General features: G+C 39.9%; 1 protein-coding gene across 30 annotated transcripts in view; it reads left to right on the top strand.

The window, feature by feature from the left end:
- The window catches only part of kif1a (kinesin family member 1A), a 138,729-nt gene that overhangs the window by 108,915 nt on the left and 8,596 nt on the right, over window positions 1–21,218 (top strand). For 9 of the 30 annotated variants that reach the window (XM_062976455.1, XM_008106430.2, XM_062976441.1 and 6 more), the window contains 12 exons: window positions 461–545; window positions 1,438–1,543; window positions 4,741–4,767; window positions 9,093–9,116; window positions 12,830–12,944; window positions 13,872–14,005; window positions 15,722–15,783; window positions 16,265–16,410; window positions 17,577–17,789; window positions 18,413–18,490; window positions 19,496–19,620; window positions 19,958–20,104. In XM_062976455.1, coding sequence (XP_062832525.1) covers window positions 461–545; window positions 1,438–1,543; window positions 4,741–4,767; window positions 9,093–9,116; window positions 12,830–12,944; window positions 13,872–14,005; window positions 15,722–15,783; window positions 16,265–16,410; window positions 17,577–17,789; window positions 18,413–18,490; window positions 19,496–19,620; window positions 19,958–20,104 — 1,262 coding nt within the window. The remainder of the gene's footprint in view (window positions 1–460; window positions 546–1,437; window positions 1,544–4,740; window positions 4,768–9,092; window positions 9,117–12,829; window positions 12,945–13,871; window positions 14,006–15,721; window positions 15,784–16,264; window positions 16,411–17,576; window positions 17,790–18,412; window positions 18,491–19,495; window positions 19,621–19,957; window positions 20,105–21,218) is intronic. The other 21 variants (XM_003218379.3, XM_008106437.2, XM_062976445.1 and 18 more) reach the window with 3 other exon arrangements.

The raw sequence follows: 21,218 nt of genomic DNA, 5'->3' as shown, positions 1-21,218 counted from the left end.
CCCTAGAACTCTTATGGATTTTGTGATATTGTGTTCTTGACCCTTATGTTTTGTGACATCAGTTCTTGAGAGTGCAATTCCTGTGATCATATTGATTTTCTAACTGAGACTATGCTTTGTCGAGAGAAGAGAAGGGGAAATTCTGCTGAGCTCTGCACTGTTGTCTGCCTCCCTCACAGTGGACCAGTTAAAGGAGACAATTTGTATTAACATTCCATTTCATTCCTTTATTTTGGCAAAGCACTTGCTGAGGGAGAAGGCACTGTAGGAATTGCACTGCTCTTTTAAAATCTTGTTTGCAAAGGTAATCTGCAGTGGGATTCTTTCAACCAGTGTTTTTGCCCCAATCACTTATGTGTCCTTTGGAGAAGAGCCAATGTTTAGCTCAGTGGGTAGCCATTGCCTTCTTGCAGGTTTGTTAATCCCTTTCTCCTTTCTCTTTGGGCATGTTGGATGGCAGGGCATCCAGAGGAGGATCACGGTTACCTTGGTGCATGAGACAGGAAGCCACATCCGCTGGAAGGAAGTGCGGGAGCTAGTTGTAGGTAAGCAAAATTTGTCTTTTGCCAGTCCAGTTGTTTGAAATGAATAGCTCCACGTTTCTAAAAAAGCAAGGCTTGTAGATACAAATATTATATTCCAAGAGTCAAAACAGGAAAATAAGCTCTCAAGTGGCTGAACTTTGTTGTGACTATGTTCAGGTAGACAGGGTTGACTCTAGCTGTCTGTATCTGAGAGTTAATTGCAGCGCAATGAAAGCCAATCTGAGCTGCATTTCTGGTGTTTTGATAAGCAACAGCTCTTTGTTGAAGATTTTGTCAAGGTGATTCCCTTGACTCTGAAGGTCAATTTTAATAGCTAATCATATCAGAATGATGTGCAAGGGTTCATTCCTCCATGGGTAGCATGGTGTAATAGCATGGTATATGGACTTGTCTCAGCAATATAGCCAGCTTCAGCTTAACAGGGAATTAAACGTTGCACGTGATCTCTACAGCATCACTACTGAAGAAGGCTTCCACATAGCCAACACAAGTGCCTGGGCTGCTGTTGTGAAGTTCCAATTGCCACTAACAAATTTAAGCTCAGGTTATACAGAGGTCAATTATGATGGAGAGGAGAGTGCATAGATTAATTTCCTCACATGCTGCCTCTTCATCCTATTCACATTCCACCTGGCATTCCCAATAGCTGTTTGAGAGACTGTTATGATGAGGAGGACAGTGAGTCATTGCCACATGCTGCTGCCCTGTTTAAATCATGTGGTGTGCCCCCCAACACACACAGCTGACTGCTGCTGTGATTCCAGGTATAATCAATTTTGCATGTTGAGGAGATATAATGAGAGCTATCAGATAATGAGGGGGTATTCATCTCGTCATTCTAGATGGAAATGTCAGTATGTCAGTATACCCATATGGTATTTTCTGCCTGCAGGCCGGATCCGAAACACCCCAGAAGGAGATGAATCGCTCATTGATCCCAACATTCTCTCCCTGAACATTCTCTCATCAGGATATATCTGTCCTTCCCAAGATGATCGGTGAGTCCGACTGAACGGTTTCCTAGCATGCTGTGTTCATCTAACCTGGGGGCAAACATGATTTCCCTATAGGTCTTCCTGTGGGAATATATGGACCTCGTGGGTGGACAGGTATTTCTTCTTAAGCCTGGCCCTCTTTCTGCAGCAAAGTCAATGAGCTAAGTATGGCAGTATCTAACAGAGGAAAAGCCTCTGATTATACATTTACAAGCCAGATAGTAGACATTTTTCAAGATTCACAAACATGTTTGACTTTGGCTATTAACATTCATTATGTTCATCACACAACTTACAAAAGATTGGAGCCATATCAATCTAAAACTACCAGGTCAGGTTATTTTTCCACCTGTCCTCACAGGCAGAAGAAGTTCAGGATTCCAGGCTGATGGATTATTCTAAATGGAAACAGTATGGATTGACCCCCGAACTTGGAAAGCAGTGCATCTCCCATAGGCATACAGTTCTGGAAATTGCCATTGGGATGCTGCTCCTCTGCTTGTAACAAACATGTTGTCTCATTAGAATAGGCTTTCAGGCATCTTTTTCCAGCACACAGTAAGGGCCATTTTAAACTACAAGAGAAGAGAAGGGCTGGTAGCTTTTCTTGCTGTGAAAGAATACTAGCCTCTAAGACAATCTATTTTCTGGGGCCAAAGGCATGTTCCAGAGCAGCAGTCTAACAGTATCTGACAGACTGTTCTGCTTTGCAGTGATTGCCTGTCTTCTGTGACGATAAATGCCCTAGCCCCCATGGTTAGCCCTGCTGGATGCCCCCATTCACTCAGTCATGTCTTTAGGAACATCCCAGAAGCAAACTTCTGCTATTTCCTTGTTGTTGAGATAGAGCGTATTCTGGGAATAGCAGATGTTTGGAAATCTTTCCATGCTCCTTGGGGCTTGGTTAACAATATGTGTATGAAAGACATAATCACTGAGGGATGAATCCAGCAGATAGCAATGCACTGTGACATTTTTTTTCATAAGATGAAGGGCTTAGTTTGGTATCATGGACTGGACAGTAATGCCACTATGTTAGTAATTTAGCATGCAGACAATTGGAAATCTCAGTTACCTCTTGTTTGCATTGCTTTTTATGGAGATGACAGTTTCCTTCTTCAATGTCACTTATAGTTGTCAGAGTAATCATTATGGAATCATTTCAAGTACATCTTTCAATACTCACTTCCATCCAGATATTTAATATACGTAATCTTCAACAAATGCCCACTGATCACAAGTTGATATGAGTGAGGCAGGAAATTATGCAACTATAACAAGGAATAGTACAGATGAATCTGGGGGCAAAGCAATGTGTTAGTGTGTGAAAATAAGTGAAAGGCTGAAATAAAAGATGAATGGCCTAAAATGAGGTCGTACATTCAGGGATGACACATCTGGAATGTGTCAGGTTGAGGAAGGCTGTTGTACTGCATTTTCTGTGAGTTGTCTTTCTGATGCTTTCTTATGAAAGCTCAACAGCTTTTAGCAAGAGACTTAAGGATGACTTTTCAAACCAAGCGTTACAATATTGGTTAAGCACATATTTATTTCCAATCCTATTTGTTTATAACATTTTATCCACAATTCTTTACCAAATACAGCATCCTAAGCAACATCCATCGTGAAAGTCAGGGTTCCAAATACAAAATATGAAGAATAATACCTTTAAAAGGTCTACCCCAGACCATGACACACTTGCCAGGGACGTGTAGAAAGAGTAATAATGAAATATACAAAGGGTTTCATGTTTGGTATTTCCTTTTCATGGTGTATGAGCCCTCTGCCTAGCTGCCTACATGGATGAAAACTGAGGTGTGGGCTGACACCACATAGCTGCCAGAAAGGACTGGCAGATTCAGCAGCTGAAAGACGAAAATGAAGGACAAATCTACGATGGCGACTGAGGAAGACTATGGGAAATTCCCAATGCCCCATTCTTTGATCTTGCATGGGCTTTGGGGGCTTGCTTTGGGTCTTGATGCTGCTGGAGTGAGAAGAGCTTATGTGCAGGATCATGCCTGACACACTATGCGAATGTGCTGCTTTGGCTCTCAGCTTTGCTATTATGTGTTATCAAGCTACCTTCCCAATGACTAGGCAACTACCTCTTTTGGTCTCTGCCCTCTACCTTGAGTCATACAAAAGGAAAGATAAATTAGTGTAATTTCCATAAACAAGGAAAAGAACTCTTAATATTATGTAATGTAGTGGCATCAAGCCTCCCTGGATCTGTGCTCATCATTTCAGAATTTATGATCCCTTAGATTAGTGGTTCTCAACTTGGGGTCCCCAGATATTTTTGGCTTTCAACTCCCAGAAATCCTAACAGCTGGTAGACTGGCTGGGATTTCTGGGAGTTGTAGGCCAAAAACATCTGGGGACCCCAGGTTGAGAACCACTGCCTTAGGTGGACAGGATGCCATCTGTGGCTCAGTTAGGCCTTCTGAAGTCTGTTGGGAGGTACCAGACAACTGAAGCAAAACCATACTGGCACCAAATGCTTTTGATCTCAGTATTAAAATGGTAGGGACGCAAAGCATACTGGCAGCTTTTCCCATTCTTCGTGAAGAAGGATTGCTTAATATACTAAGATTATTGTAAATTGTCACAATGGTTTTTTGGGGGGTTTGCACTTGAGGATTTTTTGTTGGAAAAGAAAAAGAGGGTATATTTTTTCTATGCAAAGATGTTGGGTTTACATACATTTTTTCACAAAGAAATCCTTTAAAAATGAGCAAAAATTCAGGCATAGATTTATTAAATTCTTTCTTGCACACAAGAATGAAGTGAATATTTACATATCCCCCCAAAGGCCACTCCTTCTGTTAGGCTAATCCTTCTGTAAAGAAAAGTAGTCTTCCTTAGAATAATGGTGTCTAGGGAACTTTACTGACTAAAAAGAGAACTAAACTTATGTCTTCTGAGTCCAGAGTCAATATGCCATCTGTGACCGGATAGGTGCTTCCAGCATCAGACTGCTGCTCGCTCACACACCAGTATGTTTGTACCCTTATCTGAATTATTTCAGAACTTAGTGGTTTTCTTCTGCAGCTTTGTGTGGCCTGCGGGAGTGCAGAAGGGTTCTGATTGTAGGCTCTGAGCTTTGGAAGAGCTGCGTTATGAAACTGCTGCTGCTGCCGCTGCTGCCGCCACCCATTTGGACCACACTAACCATGTGATTGTTTGTGTTTTTGCAGGCAGTTTCTTGATTCGGATATGCCTAGGTATTATTTGTTCCCTTCCCCATTTATTTTTCTTTACCTGCTCCTTGATGCACCCTCACTCCCACCCAAGTCAGCACTGTGGTTAACAATGCTACATAGTGAACGTCCTTCCACCAACCAAAATACACTGGCTTCTCTCTCTGTCTTCTTCTGCTTTGTTGGGCTTCCTTTTTGTTCCATTTGGTTACTTGGGTTTTTCTGTTTGAGTTTCTTATTCTTAAAGCAACATTGTCTTTTATTGCTCCTTCTCATAAATGTTTGGTTTCTTTTGTTGGCTGGGTTTTCTTTCTGTTTTGCTACTGCTCTACTTTTTCTTTTGGACATCTCCGCAAAACATGCTGGCCCCTCTCGCCCATGCTGAAATCCCATCCCCTGCACCTAGCACTGGCACAGAGGCACTTTTAGCTAGCTGTGAGCTGATGCAAGATGCATGACGAACTGGGCTGAGCGTGATGGGAGCAGGGGGAGTACGGAAAGGCACTAGTGTGTGAAAGACAAACAGGAAAAGATATAGTTTAAGAGGCTTTCTTGGAAGGAGTTGTCTTGTGATAACAGCTTCTTCAGATGGGGTAGTAATGTTTTGTTGATCTAGTCAGGAGCAACTCTACAAACTAAACAGACAAATAGACAACAAGGTGTGAAAAATGAGAAGAAAGATTAACCCCTACAACATCTATTGAAGATTAAGCTAGAGGAGATATTTAGCACATTTCTGCTGTGATGAAATACCTCTGTTTTTCATAGCATATGTTTTTCTTCACATGTGTATCTTACATTTAGTGTGTCTTGTTTTGTGATGGTAGTTAGAAAGTAAACACATGGTTAATACTGATTGTTGAGGGATGTATCTCTGAGGAACTCATGTTCTCGGAGGGAAGACAGATTAGTTGTAGGATATGCACATTCCCTTCAATGTAGAATTTGTTCCTGATAAAATTATGGGAAATCTCTACATGGATGTGGAAACAAGGATGATCTTTAGGGTGGAATGACTTGACCAGAATTCATTGATTTCCATTGGTAGGAGATCACACTATAGCGAATTTCTTTGCTATTATGCAGTGATGCTCTCCAGGTCCATTGGGCTACAGCTTTCATAATCCCCATCCAACTTTATGAGAAAATGGTGCTGATTAAAATGGTAGTTGCAGGACGGGTAAACAACAATTCCATCAGCAGCATCAGAAGCCCTCTCTGGTTCCATGTCTACAGTTGACTTTGGGTTAGCTTCCTGATTGAAAAAGGCCTCTCAAACAACCTAGGAGGCTCAGAAAACACGGAGAAATTGTCTCCAGACTGAATATGGAGAACTTTGGGGCAAAACCCCTCCACACAAATCTGTAAAATAAAACTAGAGATGGGCGCACATCAGGGCGTGGCCAAGAATGTGAGAACAAATCATATTAGATTTTTTTTCCTGTGTCAGGAGCGACTTGAGAAACTGCGAGTTGCTTCTGGTGTGAGATAATTGGCCATCTTCAAGGACGTTGCCCAGAGGATGCCCAGATGTTTTACCATCCTTGCAGGAGACTTCTCTCATGACCCTGCATGGGGAGCTGGAGCTGACAGAGGGAGCTCACTTGCTCTCCCCAGATTCAGACTGCCAACCTGTCGGTCAGCAGTTCTTCTGGCACAAGGGTTTAACCCATTGCGCCACTGGGGGCTCCCATATATTAGAAAATGTCTCCCCAATACGGTAGCCAATTTATAAACAGGGAATGCTGTATAAGGGTACTAGAATTAAGTATTATGTGGCTTATTGCTTACATATGTCCAATTTGATAAATGCTTTGTTGTTGGGTTGTGTGCAGTCATTGCACCAGGTTTTTGTTCTTCATTTTTGTAAGTAGTCATCCAGAGATAGGATACGTCAGCCTAGTAGGGATATGAAGAAATCTTACCATTTAGTTTATTGGCTGTTGGTTGTCTCAGCATGTCAAAATAAACACAGTAGGATGCTCCAGTTCCCTCCATCATACGAATGAGTTGCCAAGCGTCTTTCTAATGTTATTGCTAGATACCCATATGTATCACAGAAGAAATTAACTCCTTCTGAACAAATCTTGCTAAGAAAATGTGGTAATAGGGTACCATAAGTCAGAAACATCTTGAAGACACACAAAAACAATAACAAAAATATATCAATAAGTATAATTAATGAATAACTAATTTGGGGGGTTGTGGATTTCTGTCAGCATTCAAGAACTTATTTTCTGCATCAGCAGTCTTGAACCTAATTTTTCAACTGTATTTATAATAATAATACACTTTATTTGTAACCCACCCTATCTCCCTGAGGAGACTCACACTCTGTTTCATGCTCAAGTCATCATAGTCATCATATGAAGTCATCTTAAGTAGAATTCTTCTTGGAGGATGAATGCGACAGGCAGGTGTTCTACATACTTGATGCTAGAATAGAGATCCTAACCCCCATATCTTATCAACTTTTAATGATATGTAATTTGTGAGAACCCACATACTTTCCTGAGACATTTGGGTTTATTTATTGGTATTGCAATTCCTCATCTTGCTGTGGTGGCTCTGCATGGTGTCCCCTGTTTGCTCTCCTTTGGTAATCAGGACATACTACAAGTGGGATCAGATGAGCCAATGATTTTGAAATCAGCTTATCACAATTTTCTCTACAATATGGATTAGAGATCAAGTGCTGAGTCTTGTGTTGCCTGTGCTGAGTGATTGCCATTTCCACATGCTGCACTGCTTAAGTTTGAAACAGGGAGCCACATGGGAATAAAGAGGCGAGATGGCTGTTCCCAAAGCTTGGGAAATTGGCTTTACTGGCCAAAGGATTTCTCAAGCGCTGGTTACTCTCCATGCTAATGCTGCAGCCAGGGCGAAGCAGGAGACTGCGGACAAGAGCTTGCTTCCTCTTCACTATCCCCACCTTCTTGTTCATCCATCTATGGCTCTGGCTGGATAGCATGAAGAAAGAGCACTGCATGCTTGTCGATTGACTGTCTAAAAGCAACAGTGATGAAGAAAAAGATCAGCTGCTGGCTACAGTGCTGGAGAGAAGCTACATGAATTGATAAAGAGTAGCCCATTGAAGTGTGATCTCCCATTTCAAACATTTTAGTACATCACAGGACGGAGCATAATCAACAATCTTATTGCATATGTACTATAATAATTAGACCAAGTGCATTAGTTCTAAACCAAGATTCACACTTAATGGGAAAGTAAATCTCATTGAGCTCAGTGGGATTTGCTTATTGATGTTGCATGTGTTAATTCTGAAAGCCTTAGTTTGCATGTTTTCTTGTAGGTCTGGGATTATCAAGCCTCTACCATGGAAAAATCAGTGCACCTTGTGATCTACTAACATAGGATAAAAAATTTTTTACTGAAGAAGGGCAAAGAACCTAGGATAAGACAAAAAATGAATATGGAGATTCAAACGTATTGCTCAATATCCAGTGCATGCAGCCTGATTCACCATTACTGCTTTATGTGACTAACTCAGACTGGCTTTGTTTGAATAGCTTCTTGGAAATGTGATATGCAAGGACCAACTGCAGAGTCTTTCAGCCATGCTTTTTACTAATGAATTGACCTGGATAACTGACTAGGTCCCAGAATGTCCCTGCCACCTGATCAGCAAAATGATGTATTAGCTACATTGTCTATTGAAACATGTCCAACTGCTGCTTATGGAATTTCTTGACCATGTATTTCTACATTTTCACAATTGTTAATAACAATAGTTGTTCATAAAACACACTGTATTAATAATATATATTTCTGTTGTTGTAGAAGGGCCAACATATAAGAATTCAGAAGTTAAAAATATATATGTATATTTTTGTTGTGCATGAAAGGGATGATACATCAGGGTAGACAAGCTAGTAAATTGTTTGGCTGAATTGTTGACTGAATTTCACAGAACCTGGAATAGGGCCTGAATGAATAACAGCCCTGATAAAAATTATCATTGATATTCAGCCCATTGATAGAGATATTGAAGCTTAATTTTGATGGGCATGGATATAAGACAGCCTTCTGATTTAATGGAGGAAGGTCTAGGACATGAACTAGATTTTGTTTGGTGAGCGAAATCTTTCTACCAAAAAAGAATGAAGGGAAACCTATGACTTGTTTTCTTCCTTTTGCTTCCCCACCTATATCAAATCCACAACTAACTGTAACTGGACTCTGTTCAAATCCCCATGCACCCCATGCAGCTGCCTCTCTGGGTAGCTTTTCACAGGACACCATATAAACAATGCTTTCTGACATTTTAATTTCTTTGTGTATGTGTGTATGTGTACATGTGTTTGTCTTGGGTTGCCTTCCACTTATAGCATTTCACTTGGAAATGACACTAGGTATTTCTCTCTCACTTTTCTCTCATACACTTGCTTGGTCTGTTCCCTTCTGCTTTTCTCTCTGTCTCCTCTCACTTGTTTCCTCCGTGCTTACTTTACAACTTTCCTGTCCTTGCTTTCTTCCTGTTGGAGTTAACCTATCTTGTATTAGCTTGTGTCTCAGTGGACTTAGTCTCAACTCTTTTGGTTCATTTTTTGCAAGATGCTCCAAATCTCTTGATGTGAAAATGTGGTGTTTAGAATGGGATGGTAACTGTGCACCAACCAATAGTGAGATCCTCTTGACAAGAGCCATCATCTTTTTTCTGAGAGCTGGACCTGTTGTAATGTTTAATCTTACAAAAAGAAGCTTGGCATCTCTGTTGTTAAAAAGAGGTTTCTGACTATGGTTGATATGAGTTTGGTGAGCTGTGACAGTGGAATGTCCATGTGGAAATGCTTTTGAAATGTGAGGATGCTCAGACATAAATGACAGATCGTTCTAATATTTTGATTAATTTCTGAATGTAGTTTCTGAAATGCTCGTTCATTTAGTGAGTCCAAAATGTCAAAACTGAGCCAAAGAGACTCTGCAAAGGGATGTCTTTCTGGTAGAAAATCATAGCTGGAAACATAAGGTGTGAGTTCCCCAATCTGGTGTCCTTCAGATGTATCGAATGACAATTTCCACCATCCATTCTAGATCAGACCAAGCTCCTGTTAAGCCTGACTTTCTGTCTATGCACACAATTAAATGGCAAAGAGATGTACAGAAGCAGGATATAAGTGCAATAGAACCCTTCATTTGTTCTCCTCAGTAACTGGTATTCAGAGGCATACTGTCTTTGATCACTGAGGTAATATCCAGCCTTCATATCTAGTAACGGCTGTTGATAGCCTCCATTAAATTGTCCAGCCTTCCTTTAAAGCCACCAAGACAACCAGCACTACATCTTAAATAGTAAGTTCCACACTTTAACTGCACATCATACGAAGAAACTCCTTTTATCTGTCCAGACTTCCCATCATTCACCTTTACTCTCTAGCTGAGCCTTTATTTTGTGGCTTTTAATAACCCCGCCTTAAATATGATTGTGTCATGACTCTCTGGCAGTCTTCTATTCAAAGAATGTTGCATTCAATAGCATTATAATCACTGGGTTGTTGTGTGTTTTCCGGGCTTTATGGCCATGTTCCAGAAGTATTCTCTCCTGATGTTTCTCCCACATCTATGGCACAACCTCTGAGGATGCCTGCCATAGATATGGGTGAAACGTCAGGAGAGAATACTTCTGGAACATGGTCATACAGCCCGGAAAACACACAACAACCCTGTGATCCCGCCATGATAGCCTTCGACAACACATTATAATCACTATCTCTAAGTTGGTTCAGGTACACTTTCATCTTACACCAATATCACTTAGGACTAAATGTCCCCCCTGGGTGATTCTGTGACATGTTTTCTAAGCACAGTTGCTTAGAGTATCTAGAGTTTGCCCTTCTTTGTCATGGTCAGAACACAGATTATTCCAGGGGAAACTGCAACACTTGCTCCTTTAGTTGCCCTCTGGACTTTGTTCTCCCTGAATGTTCCCTCTCTAGCGTGTTTGACACAATACCGTATATGAAGTAGAGTGACAGCAATTACTTCTGAATCATTTCTATAAAGCCGAGTCCAAAGATTATTATTTCCCATTACTTTTCCCCATTCTTTCCATGCTTACAATAGTGACATTCCTAAAATGAAGAAGTCCAATCCTCCCATTTTGGCTCAGAGACTTCTAGCATAGTCTAGTTGCACCTTATCCTCCCTTACGCAGTGAGAAATATTGTGAGCAGCCCATGCCAGATGCCTCTCGACTCCTGTCATCTCTCTCCCAGGGCTTAGTTTAAAGACTGCTCTGCACCTTGTTAATGTTAAGTGCCAAAATGATATGTTAAGCACCAACAGTAGTGACTAAGGATGATGGGAGCTATAGTACATAAGAACAAAGGACATTACATTGAGGTGATATTGCTATACATAATCAGAGTTGTTACCTGGTTTCAACAGTATAAAAGAGTAGTTGCTGTTTTGTTACAAAAACCCTAATTTCTGAATAGGATTGGGAACAAATTTAATTGGAGTTGATATTCCCAATGATAGTATTCATATTACACTTCCCAGGATGGTGTTGGGGACACACCATGCTTCAGAAATTCATGCCTTTGAGAAACTTATAGTATATGTAACTGAATACAAAAGCCTACAGAGGGCTTTATAACCATCATTGTGCGTATATAGATTATAGAGCCCCCATGGTTTAGGCAGGATTCAGCCAAATGTGGTTGCAAAGTTCTCTGCAAACCTTTGCACTCAGATTTCCAACACTGAAGGTTTACACTGGGACTTTAGTGAGGAGAACAGGGCTCAAATCCTCACCACCCATTTAGCTTTCCAGATGTTCAGGTAAATGCCTAAACAGAGGTTGGATAAATAATCATTGCCAGAAGATATTGAGTAATTTTGCAGCACTGTTTTTATTTATCTCGTTCAAAACAAGGTAGTACGCACATATATTTTATGCATCTGGTTTTATAAGACAAGAGGCCTTGAATATCAGGCCAAATTGGGGTACATTATGGGCAAGATAGGTTTGGGGAATAAAAACATTTTCTTATTATTCCAGATATGCCTAGTGCATAGAATCGGTGAACTAGTCCAAAAAATTCCTCCGAAGTGGAGGAACAAACTAGGGGTTGGAGAAATAGTCAAATTCCTTAGGTCTTAGGCTGGTGCCTGGACTTCTTTAGAGCATGGGCAACTATGGCTGTATGTGAAAAATAAGCAATAAAGGGAATATTTATGGACATATCAAACATCTCAAAAAGGTAATGTTCAATTTGTGAAATGAGAAATGCTTCTGGAGAAATGGAACTGACTGCAGAACTGAGCATCCTCACTCTTTTTATTTCCTTTTTTCTGAACTTGCTTGCCAAAGAAAAAAAATAGTTCCTCCTTTCAGTGGAAGGAAGATTGATAGTGTTATGCTATGTTTGACTGAAGAGATATGGCCCTGGAGTGCTGTAGTCAAAATTTACAAATAAGCAATTTTTCCTGGATCAAAAGAGGGTCTTTTCTTTTAAAAATTGCTTTATTACTCTCTACCTCCCTCTTATTTTGTGTCATCTACTATTTTCCACTTTTACTTTCTAAGGCCATTGTTAAATTATATCCCAAGACAAATATGGGGGAATAGGTCTATGGCATCGTTGTTACTGTTTAGGATTACTCAGGAAGAAAGGATTTCATATCTTTCCTACCCTTCTGCAAGCTGTAGTATTTACAGATGACTACATGTTTGTCTTTGTTTATTGTAGTGTTTAGATGAGAGAATGCCAACTGTCCATTCAACTGTCCTTATATCACTGTCCTCCCTTTCTGGCACCTTGTTATTTATCACAGCTTAAGCATATCCAAAATCATCTCTGATTATGTATTTAAAAAATCAGGATTCATAGCACAAAAACTTCCTTGGGAATTCCCACTTGTGCCTTCTATTTTGTTTTCCAAAACAAGGAAGTGTTTTTGAGCCTGAGCACTCCAGGATGGCTGCATCCATTCAGCACAAAGGTGTCTGTGTGTTTGCATGTTTGCATATTGCTGCTGCTAATACAATGCTTTTCATGCAGTTTTGTTGGTTGTTGATTGCTGTGTGTTTTTAACCAAATATTTTGCTGTCTCTTTGCAGGACCTTTTACCAGTTTGAAGCAGCCTGGGATAGTTCCATGCACAACTCTCTGCTACTGAATCGCGTCACGCCATACAGAGAGAAAATCTACATGACCCTCTCTGCATATATTGAGGCAAGAGCCCACCAATGCCTTCGTATCATTTCCTATAAATATGCCACGTGGAGTTAGGTTTCTTAAGCAATTCTGTGGTTCTTGACTGTAGTATAAGTAATTAGAGCCGGCTTTGTCCATAGACACCTCCAAGGTCATGTGGCCGGCATGACTGCATGGAGCAGCGTTACCTTCCCGCCCGAGCGGTACCTATTGATCTACTCACATTTCCATGTTTTCGAACTGCTAGGTTGGCAGGAGCTGGGGCTAACAGCAGGCGTTCATTCCGCTCCTGGGATTTGAATCTGGGACCTTTCGGTTTGCAAGTTCAGCAGCTCAGCACTTTAACGCACTGCGCCACCACCAGGGATAGCAGTAAAGTAAATGCTTAAATCAGTCTTTTCAAAACAGGATCCCAATAAAGGGTTATTGGACCAGCAATAGGTAAAGCGATCGTGTTTTGAATTGATGATTGGAGGATAGGTGCAATGTGTTTTGAGCTGTGGAGACATCAAAAGAGCAAAGGATGGTGGTGATGACCGCTTGATTGATCAACTGATTATTTAAAATAGCTAAAAGACCACCACTGTTCCATTAGTATGGAGGGAAATATATACCTAGGTTATGCCAATAGCTGTCTGCAGTCCCATTGTAAGTGCACAAGAGAAGAAAATGTGTAGAGGTTTAGTACCCTTGTCCTGCACACTCATATAGTCTTTATGTTGTGTCCCACATCAGGAAGCTCTTCCTAGATAACAAAAATATTAACGTTAATAGCTTATTGAAAGTATACCAATAATACTATTTGATAATCTCCTGCAGAACATAATTTTACTTGGGAAGGTCCACACATAATACTTTCTGAAAACAATACACAATGTACTAACAGTCAGAAGGATCCTGAGTGGAAGACACTTTTGGTAACTAGCAAGTCTCTTCCTGTTCCAGATGGAGAATTGCACCCAACCAGCTGTGGTCACCAAAGATTTCTGCATGGTCTTCTACTCCAGAGATGCCAAACTCCCTGCTTCTCGATCCATCCGCAATCTTTTTGGAAGTGGAAGTCTTCGAGCTTCAGAGAGGTAAAGATGTTTTTGCTTTTCCTCAGGCAAAAGAAGAGTTAAGCACAAGATTGACAAGGAAGCATGTGTGTTCACATCTTAGTCAAGGTTATCAGTTCTGCAATAAACTCAAACTTTTGTCTAAGAGTTGTCTGATTTTCCTAGGAACACTTGGTTTATATTTGAGTGTTTTCTACATCAAGAGGAATTAAATGCTTAATTCCCCCCCCCCCCAAATATTGCACATGATTATCACCGGCTCTTTGCTGTTTTTATTACAGTTTGTGGGTTTAATTTTTATAGATTTGGGGGTTTTTTTGGGGTTTTTTTTTGTAGACTCAATATGTTTTCTGTAGGAATCTTTAAGTCCTCTAGTGTCATTTTGTGATCAGCCTCTGTTGGAAGCTGACCATAGAATCATACCGGAGAACCTAGGGATTATTGGAAAGGTGTTTTATCAGGAAAAAAATGTTTTTTTAAAAAATTCACAGTTCTTTCAATTTTGTGGGTGTACTGTGTCCCTAATTCCCATGAAAGTGGATGGCCTGTCATACTATTATTACAGTAGAGTCTCACTTATCCAAGCCTTGCTTATCCAAGCTTCTGGATTATCCAAGCTATTTTTGTAGTCAATGTTTTTAATATATTGTGATATTTTGGTGCTAAATTCGTAAATACAGTAATTACAACATAACATTACTGCGTATTGAACTACTATTTCTGTCTAATTTGTTGTATAACATGATGTTTTGGTGCTTAATTTGTAAAATCATAACCTAATTTGATGTTTAATAGGCTTTTCCTTAATCCCTCCTTATTATCCAAGATATTCGCTTATCCAAGCTTCTGCCAGCCTGTTTAGCTTGGATAAGTGAGACTCTACTGTATTTATATTATTATTTACATGCTACCTTTTCTCTCAGAACCAAGACACAAGAAGGCTTACAGCATAAAAATAAATATAGTATAGATAACAGCATACATATCATTACAATGATAACTTAAAAATACATTTAGCAAAGATCAAAACATAATAGCACTTTTAGAAATCCTTTCTTTAAAAATAGTTCAAGAAAGATTGTCAGAATTTTTAAAAGCCTTTGCTACCAACATACGTAGTGACAACAAGAAAGAAGTCGGTACAGCTTCCCTAGAAAGAGATTTTTGAGCCGAGGAGAAAGTTCCTCTTTTGCATCACATGTGCCTATGAAGGTGACAGGAGCAACATTTCTGAAAATCTCAGAGGTTATTCTTCAGATAACTGGAAGCTAAGCTTCTATGATGTTAAAACCAGAACTTTGGATTGTGGCAGGAACAAACATGTAGCAAGTGGAGCTGCTATAACAAAGGAGTTGTGTGCTCCTTTTATAACCAGCCCTGTTTACTGTCTGGTTGCAAGCTTTTTAGTTCTTCTGAAGATCCAAAAACCCAAAAGTAGAACCTCACATGAAGCACCTTAGAGCGACACAAGCAAGATGTAACTAAGGCTATACATTGGTTATATATTACCTCCAGCACATGATGCTTATGTTTCTGAGTACCTTTTGCTGGGGAACATGAGTGAGAAAGTGCTATTGCACTCATGTCCTTCTTTTGTAGGCTTCTCATAGACACCTCTTTGGCCATTGTCAATTGAAATGCAGGATTTTGGGCCAATCCAGCATGGCTGTTTCGTCTGTTCTTATGAAAGATATTTCTTCTACCACTTGGTCTGACTTTTCACTCTCACTTTTGTAGCAACCGTGTGACTGGAGTCTATGAGCTCAGCCTTTGCCGGGTGGCCGATGCTGGCAGTCCAGGTAGGAAACTCTTCATTACCTTTACCAAATAAATAAAATAAAATTAGGTGTCCTAATTAGCCTTTACCATTATGAAAGCTTGGTAGAAGACTTACTAGACCGAAAGATTGGAGGGAAAGGAACATCCAGACTTACTGTTGCTATAATATACGTTATTTCATTTTAGTGAACAGTATCAACAATATCTATATTGTTGCCCCTTAATTTCTTAACCATAAATATCTGCAATGGGACATCTGTCTGCAGTGGCAGAGAATCTACAGTCTGCAATTAACAACATGATTCCCTGTGACCAGAACTCCAGGCTCCATGACAACCATAATTGGAGTGTATCTAAAATAAAATAAATTAAACATGCTCTGCAAATTAAGTATGAACAGTGCTAAATAATGGACTCACTTACAGATTTCATGATAACAAGTGGTACCAAAGTGTGATTAATAAATAAGTAACAATACACTTGAAATATTTCCAAACACAGGCATGCAAAGGAGACGAAGACGTGTGCTTGACACATCTGTGGCATACGTGCGAGGCGAGGAAAACCTAGCAGGCTGGCGGCCCCGTAGTGACAGCCTCATCTTGGATCATCAATGGGAACTAGAGAAACTGAGCCTTCTGCAGGAAGTAAGATTCAGTGACCCACCTTTCCACCTCAGTGTATCCATGCTCATGTGGATGGGATCGGGTGTGGAGGAATTTAAGAGAACATTAACTAAGGCCGCTTCTACACTGCCATATAATCCAGATTATCAAATCAGATAATCTACATTATCTGATTTGAACTGGAATATATGAGTCTACACTGCCATATAATCCAGTTCAGAGCAGATAATCTGGATTTTATATGGCAGTAAACTGGCCATGCCAAAACATCTGTATCCACATCTTATTAAAACGGAAGAGAGAAACTATCTGTGACACATAAATGTTTTTTTATTTTGGAAACTTCAATGTCTGAACAATACCTGATGGTTATAGGCATTCTAAAAGAAGTATTCAATGCTCTGAAACCAGAATCTATAATCAATCATGTTAATGCTTATGTGATATTGAAATCAGTACAAATGAATCATGTCTAGCTAATCCTACTCATTTCAGTGAGAGTTAAGTACAGTTCTCTCTAGGACTGTGCATATTTTCTTGAAAGACCCATTGAATTTAATGGGACTTACTCCACAGTCACATAGGCACAGCATTTACTTCTGAGAAACACGCATCATTTTAAGTGTAAAATAACCCCCAACGCACAGTGAGGACATTCTCCAAACATCCTCACATACTGTCATATCTTTCCTCCTTTGGGTCATGGGTGTGAAGTTCACACTATGGAAAGGTTTGGGGAGCTATTTACTGATTCCAAACAGAAATGTTGCATATGCAGAAGCCATGCTCCCTCCCTCCTCTCCCTATTCAAAATGATATGAAAAACATGATAAAAAATAAATTGTGTTGTAATATTTATATGGAACGAAGCTGCAGGGGGGGGGGTTAAAAATTGTATTAGAGGCTTAATAGCTCTGAAAATTACAGTCCAAAAAAAGGATCCAGGCTCTACTAAGATGATAGAACCTTACACAATTTTTTCCAGGAATTATTTTTTAAATTGCCTACTCCTGAATAAGTTGTGCATAAGTGCCACTTCATATGCTACTGAGATTAATTACAGATAATATCTATGTCCCATTTTCTTTGTAGTGATATACATGTTAGAGATATATATGGTAGTGACTGATCTCTGCATCATGATTCCCTGTATGTTCCAATCACGATTTGTTTCTGCCTTTCCATAGGTTGAGAAAACAAGACATTACCTGCTCTTGCGTGAGAAGCTAGAGACAACTCAGCGCTTAGGTCTTGATTCCCTGTCATCAAGCTCCAGTGATGACTCTGATTCGCGAAGCACATCTTGTGTTTCATCTCCTATCTCAGCAGATGGTACTCCAGAAGGAAGGAATTTGCCCCTAGATATGCCCAACGAGAGGCAGAAAGAACTTGCAGTTAAGGTATAAGATGTCGGATAACCCAGGAAACCTGTGTTTGACTTTATCCATGCCTTAGGCAGGTGATAAGATGGACATAGCTATGTATGCATTCCCATAGTGCTTGAACTAGATCTGTGAGTCCAACCATTATCATTTTGTTTTGGCCAATCCTAAGTGATAGCAAAGGCTGGATGAGATTTCTATAGAGAGAGGATTGTGGTCCTGGTATAATGTTCTCTTTGTCTTTTGACATATGTAGTGCTATCCGTCATGGAAAGCTTAAAGAACACAGCCTCCAACTGGCTAAACAAAAATGTTATTGTCTTTCTCTGTGTCAGATACAGAACAGCAGCAGATTCTGACTCCTCCAATATAAAACTATGTATAGTGCCTCCTTATGGCTGCACTGTATAATGACATTGTCCACATATATCACTAACAAAAACATTAAAACTTATTGGGGCATTTTTTTCAGTAGATTTCAAACCAAAACATTTCACATTAAAAGAAGCAGGATTACAGTTTCTGGCTGGAACTTTATCCTGTAGAAGTCAGTTTAGCATCCCAGTTAATTCTGCCCTAATCATGGTCCAGCCACTGTTTTATGATGTTGAACTTTGTTTTCTTTTCCCTCTTTTCTGCAGTGTTTACGTCTCCTTACACACACATTCAACAGAGAGTACACTCATAGCCATGTCTGTGTTAGCGCAAGTGAAAGCAAGGTAAGCAAAACTCCATGCTTGTAGTGTTGGCCTTGTCACTAGCCAAAGAATTGGGAAACTGATTCTTCTGTTGGCCAGAATGTTGTACCCAGGGAGGAGAAACAAATGACACTTTACTTTCAGAAAAGTATCATCGTAAAGAGTTGAATCATCATTCAGGGTGGACTTTGGAGATGCTGCTCTTTGGTGGCAGATAGAACAGCTTTTCAAACATTAATATGGATATTAAAGCTCAGAAATACATTGCTACCCTTAGTAAAGCTGACTCATTGAATGGTTAAGTCATTTTAAGCATACTTCTCAAACAGCCAATATCTAAAAAAACAGAAATTCCTAAACACCTCAGGGAGGGTATTTACCAAAACTAGATTTGAACAGCTGGACTCAGTAGTCAAACATGGAAGGTTTAACCAAGTTCCATACGGAAGACATTACACATGTACTGTTTAACTGTAACTTTTATAACAAAGAGAGAAACCAATATCTCAGATCATACATTATACAAAAGACACACTGGAATCCTTATATTAAAACTACATTTTTATTGGCTGGCCAGAATGCTAAAATAACATACAAAATGGCCCATTTTTATAAAAAGCAACTCAGCTGAGAACTGCATATTTGGAGTCGATTGGGGTAAATTGTAGGTGTGATGCGGATATTTGAATCTTGACCCCTTGTTAACAGCTTGTTTATTTTAACTTTGGTTGCAATGTGAGTTGTTTGCTATATGAGTATGTGTCAAGTGTGTTCGTCAAGTGTTTTGTTACAGCCAATGGGCTAATCAATAAAATGAACTATATGTGTGCCATGCATAAAATCTGTCTCATTTGGGGAAAAACAAGCCAAGGGAAGCTGGAGTAGAAATTGTTTTGTGATGGGAAGATAAATGTGTTCTTAGTTCCCATATTCTTTTGGGGGCTGATTCAAAGGTTCCTGAATATAGAAGTCTGTCTTCTGTTGTTGTAAAGGAAGTAATCCCAGTGTTGGATTCTATTTATACAGTTATCTGAAATGTCTGTGACTCTGATGAGAGATCCTTCCATGCCAGCTCTTGGTGGCAGCACTTTGACTCCCTCTTCCACTTGCCCATCATTGGTTGAAGGACGGTACACTGCCACAGATGCCAGGTAAGACAGGTGGCATAACTAAGAATTTTAAACCTATCTCACAACCACCATTATATGTGCCATTTCAGCACATTTATCACTTTCATTATTAAGAAAAGGTTGCAAGGCATGACTTGCCCATGATTGGGGTAGGGAAAAATTGAGTGCTGATCAAAACCTCTTATTCATTAATACATTTAAAACTTTTTTTGATAATTTTCAGACTTTTCAATGAGTTGAACAAAGGAATGACTCAGATAGGCAGCATTCAGTTTCATATCATTTTGATCTTTATTGTTAAATTTCTCTTCTTTCATGGGTGTTGATTTTTGAAGTTTCAAATCTCTTTCTTGTCCAGACCTCTCCAGCTGTCTTCAAGGGTAGAAAGTCCTGAATCTGAACACGCAATTGAAGGAGAACAGAAGAAAACCCCCACCTGTGGGCCCGAGGATGAAAAGGAGATCCAGCGCCTTTTGGTTCCTGACATTCAAGAGATTCGAGTCAGGTATTAGTTGTGGGCAGGTGGAGAGAGTTCTGTACTTGGCCAAGCAAATTATGTGTTGTTTTGTCTTGGTTTGAAGGTATAATACAGTCAACTTTCCTTTTTTTAAAAAACAACTCTATGACAAAGACTGGAGAAATAACCGTAACGCCATGGAAAGCTGTATTTACACCTATTGTAGACAGTGAAGGAGAAAACTCATCAAAGAGAAATCTTCTCTTGTTGAAGGCTAGCTTCTCCGACCCCCCAACCAAATTACTGTGTAATTGGGCTCAGCTGTTGCACCCCTAGGCTGCAGAGACACTTTAACACCACACCGGAGCCCCAGACTATAAGTAAAACAAGCTGTTTATTATATGTAAGCAAAAGTAAATCAAAGTTCAAAGCCAAGGAAACAAGGTTTTAATCCACCAGGTACAAGATAGTTAGCAATCTTGAAGCAAGGGTCCATGGAATCCAAAAAACATGAATAACTTCAATCAAGGTATTCAAAAGTAGTCCAAGGAACGAAGTCATGAATTGGAACCAAAAGCAGGGTCATGAACTACAACAGGAAATCCAAAATGCAAGACTTTAGAAACTTGACATGATGATCCAAAATGCCCAGGAACAAGGGACAAGACTGGAACAAGACTCAAGGTACAAGGCTTACAGGAACTTGGCAAGAAAACCCAGGGAAACAGGACATTATATCTCACAAGAACAAGGCATGAAAGTCCACAGAATCAAGGCATGAATGTCCACAGAAACAAGGCATAAAAATCCAAGGATACATGAAACAGGAGTCCATAAAGTAAGATCAAGTCTCTCGATGAGCAAAATTACCACCTCTGAAATCAGTTCCTCTTAAAGTCAAAATCAAGGCCTCTTTCCATGGGAAGGTTGCTCAAAACCCTTTCTCATTAGCAACCTTCTGCTTCTTCTCACAACCTCCCTTTCTTGCCGTTGTTGACATATTGCTTTCTTTCTGTCAGCCTCATTACTCTTATTAAAACTGGAATGCCCATCTGCCAAGGAGTAACTTGACCTTGATTCTCCCAGGGAATGTGGTTCAAGCTACCTGCTTGAAACCATTGTATGCCTGGTCCCAGAATCCTCAGGCACATTCACCTCTAAC

The sequence above is a fragment of the Anolis carolinensis genome, chromosome 3 (assembly GCF_035594765.1).
Source record: "Anolis carolinensis isolate JA03-04 chromosome 3, rAnoCar3.1.pri, whole genome shotgun sequence".
Lineage (NCBI taxonomy): Eukaryota > Metazoa > Chordata > Lepidosauria > Squamata > Dactyloidae > Anolis > Anolis carolinensis.
Note: the sequence above shows the minus strand (reverse complement) of the source record. Positions and strands in the feature narration are given on the sequence as shown.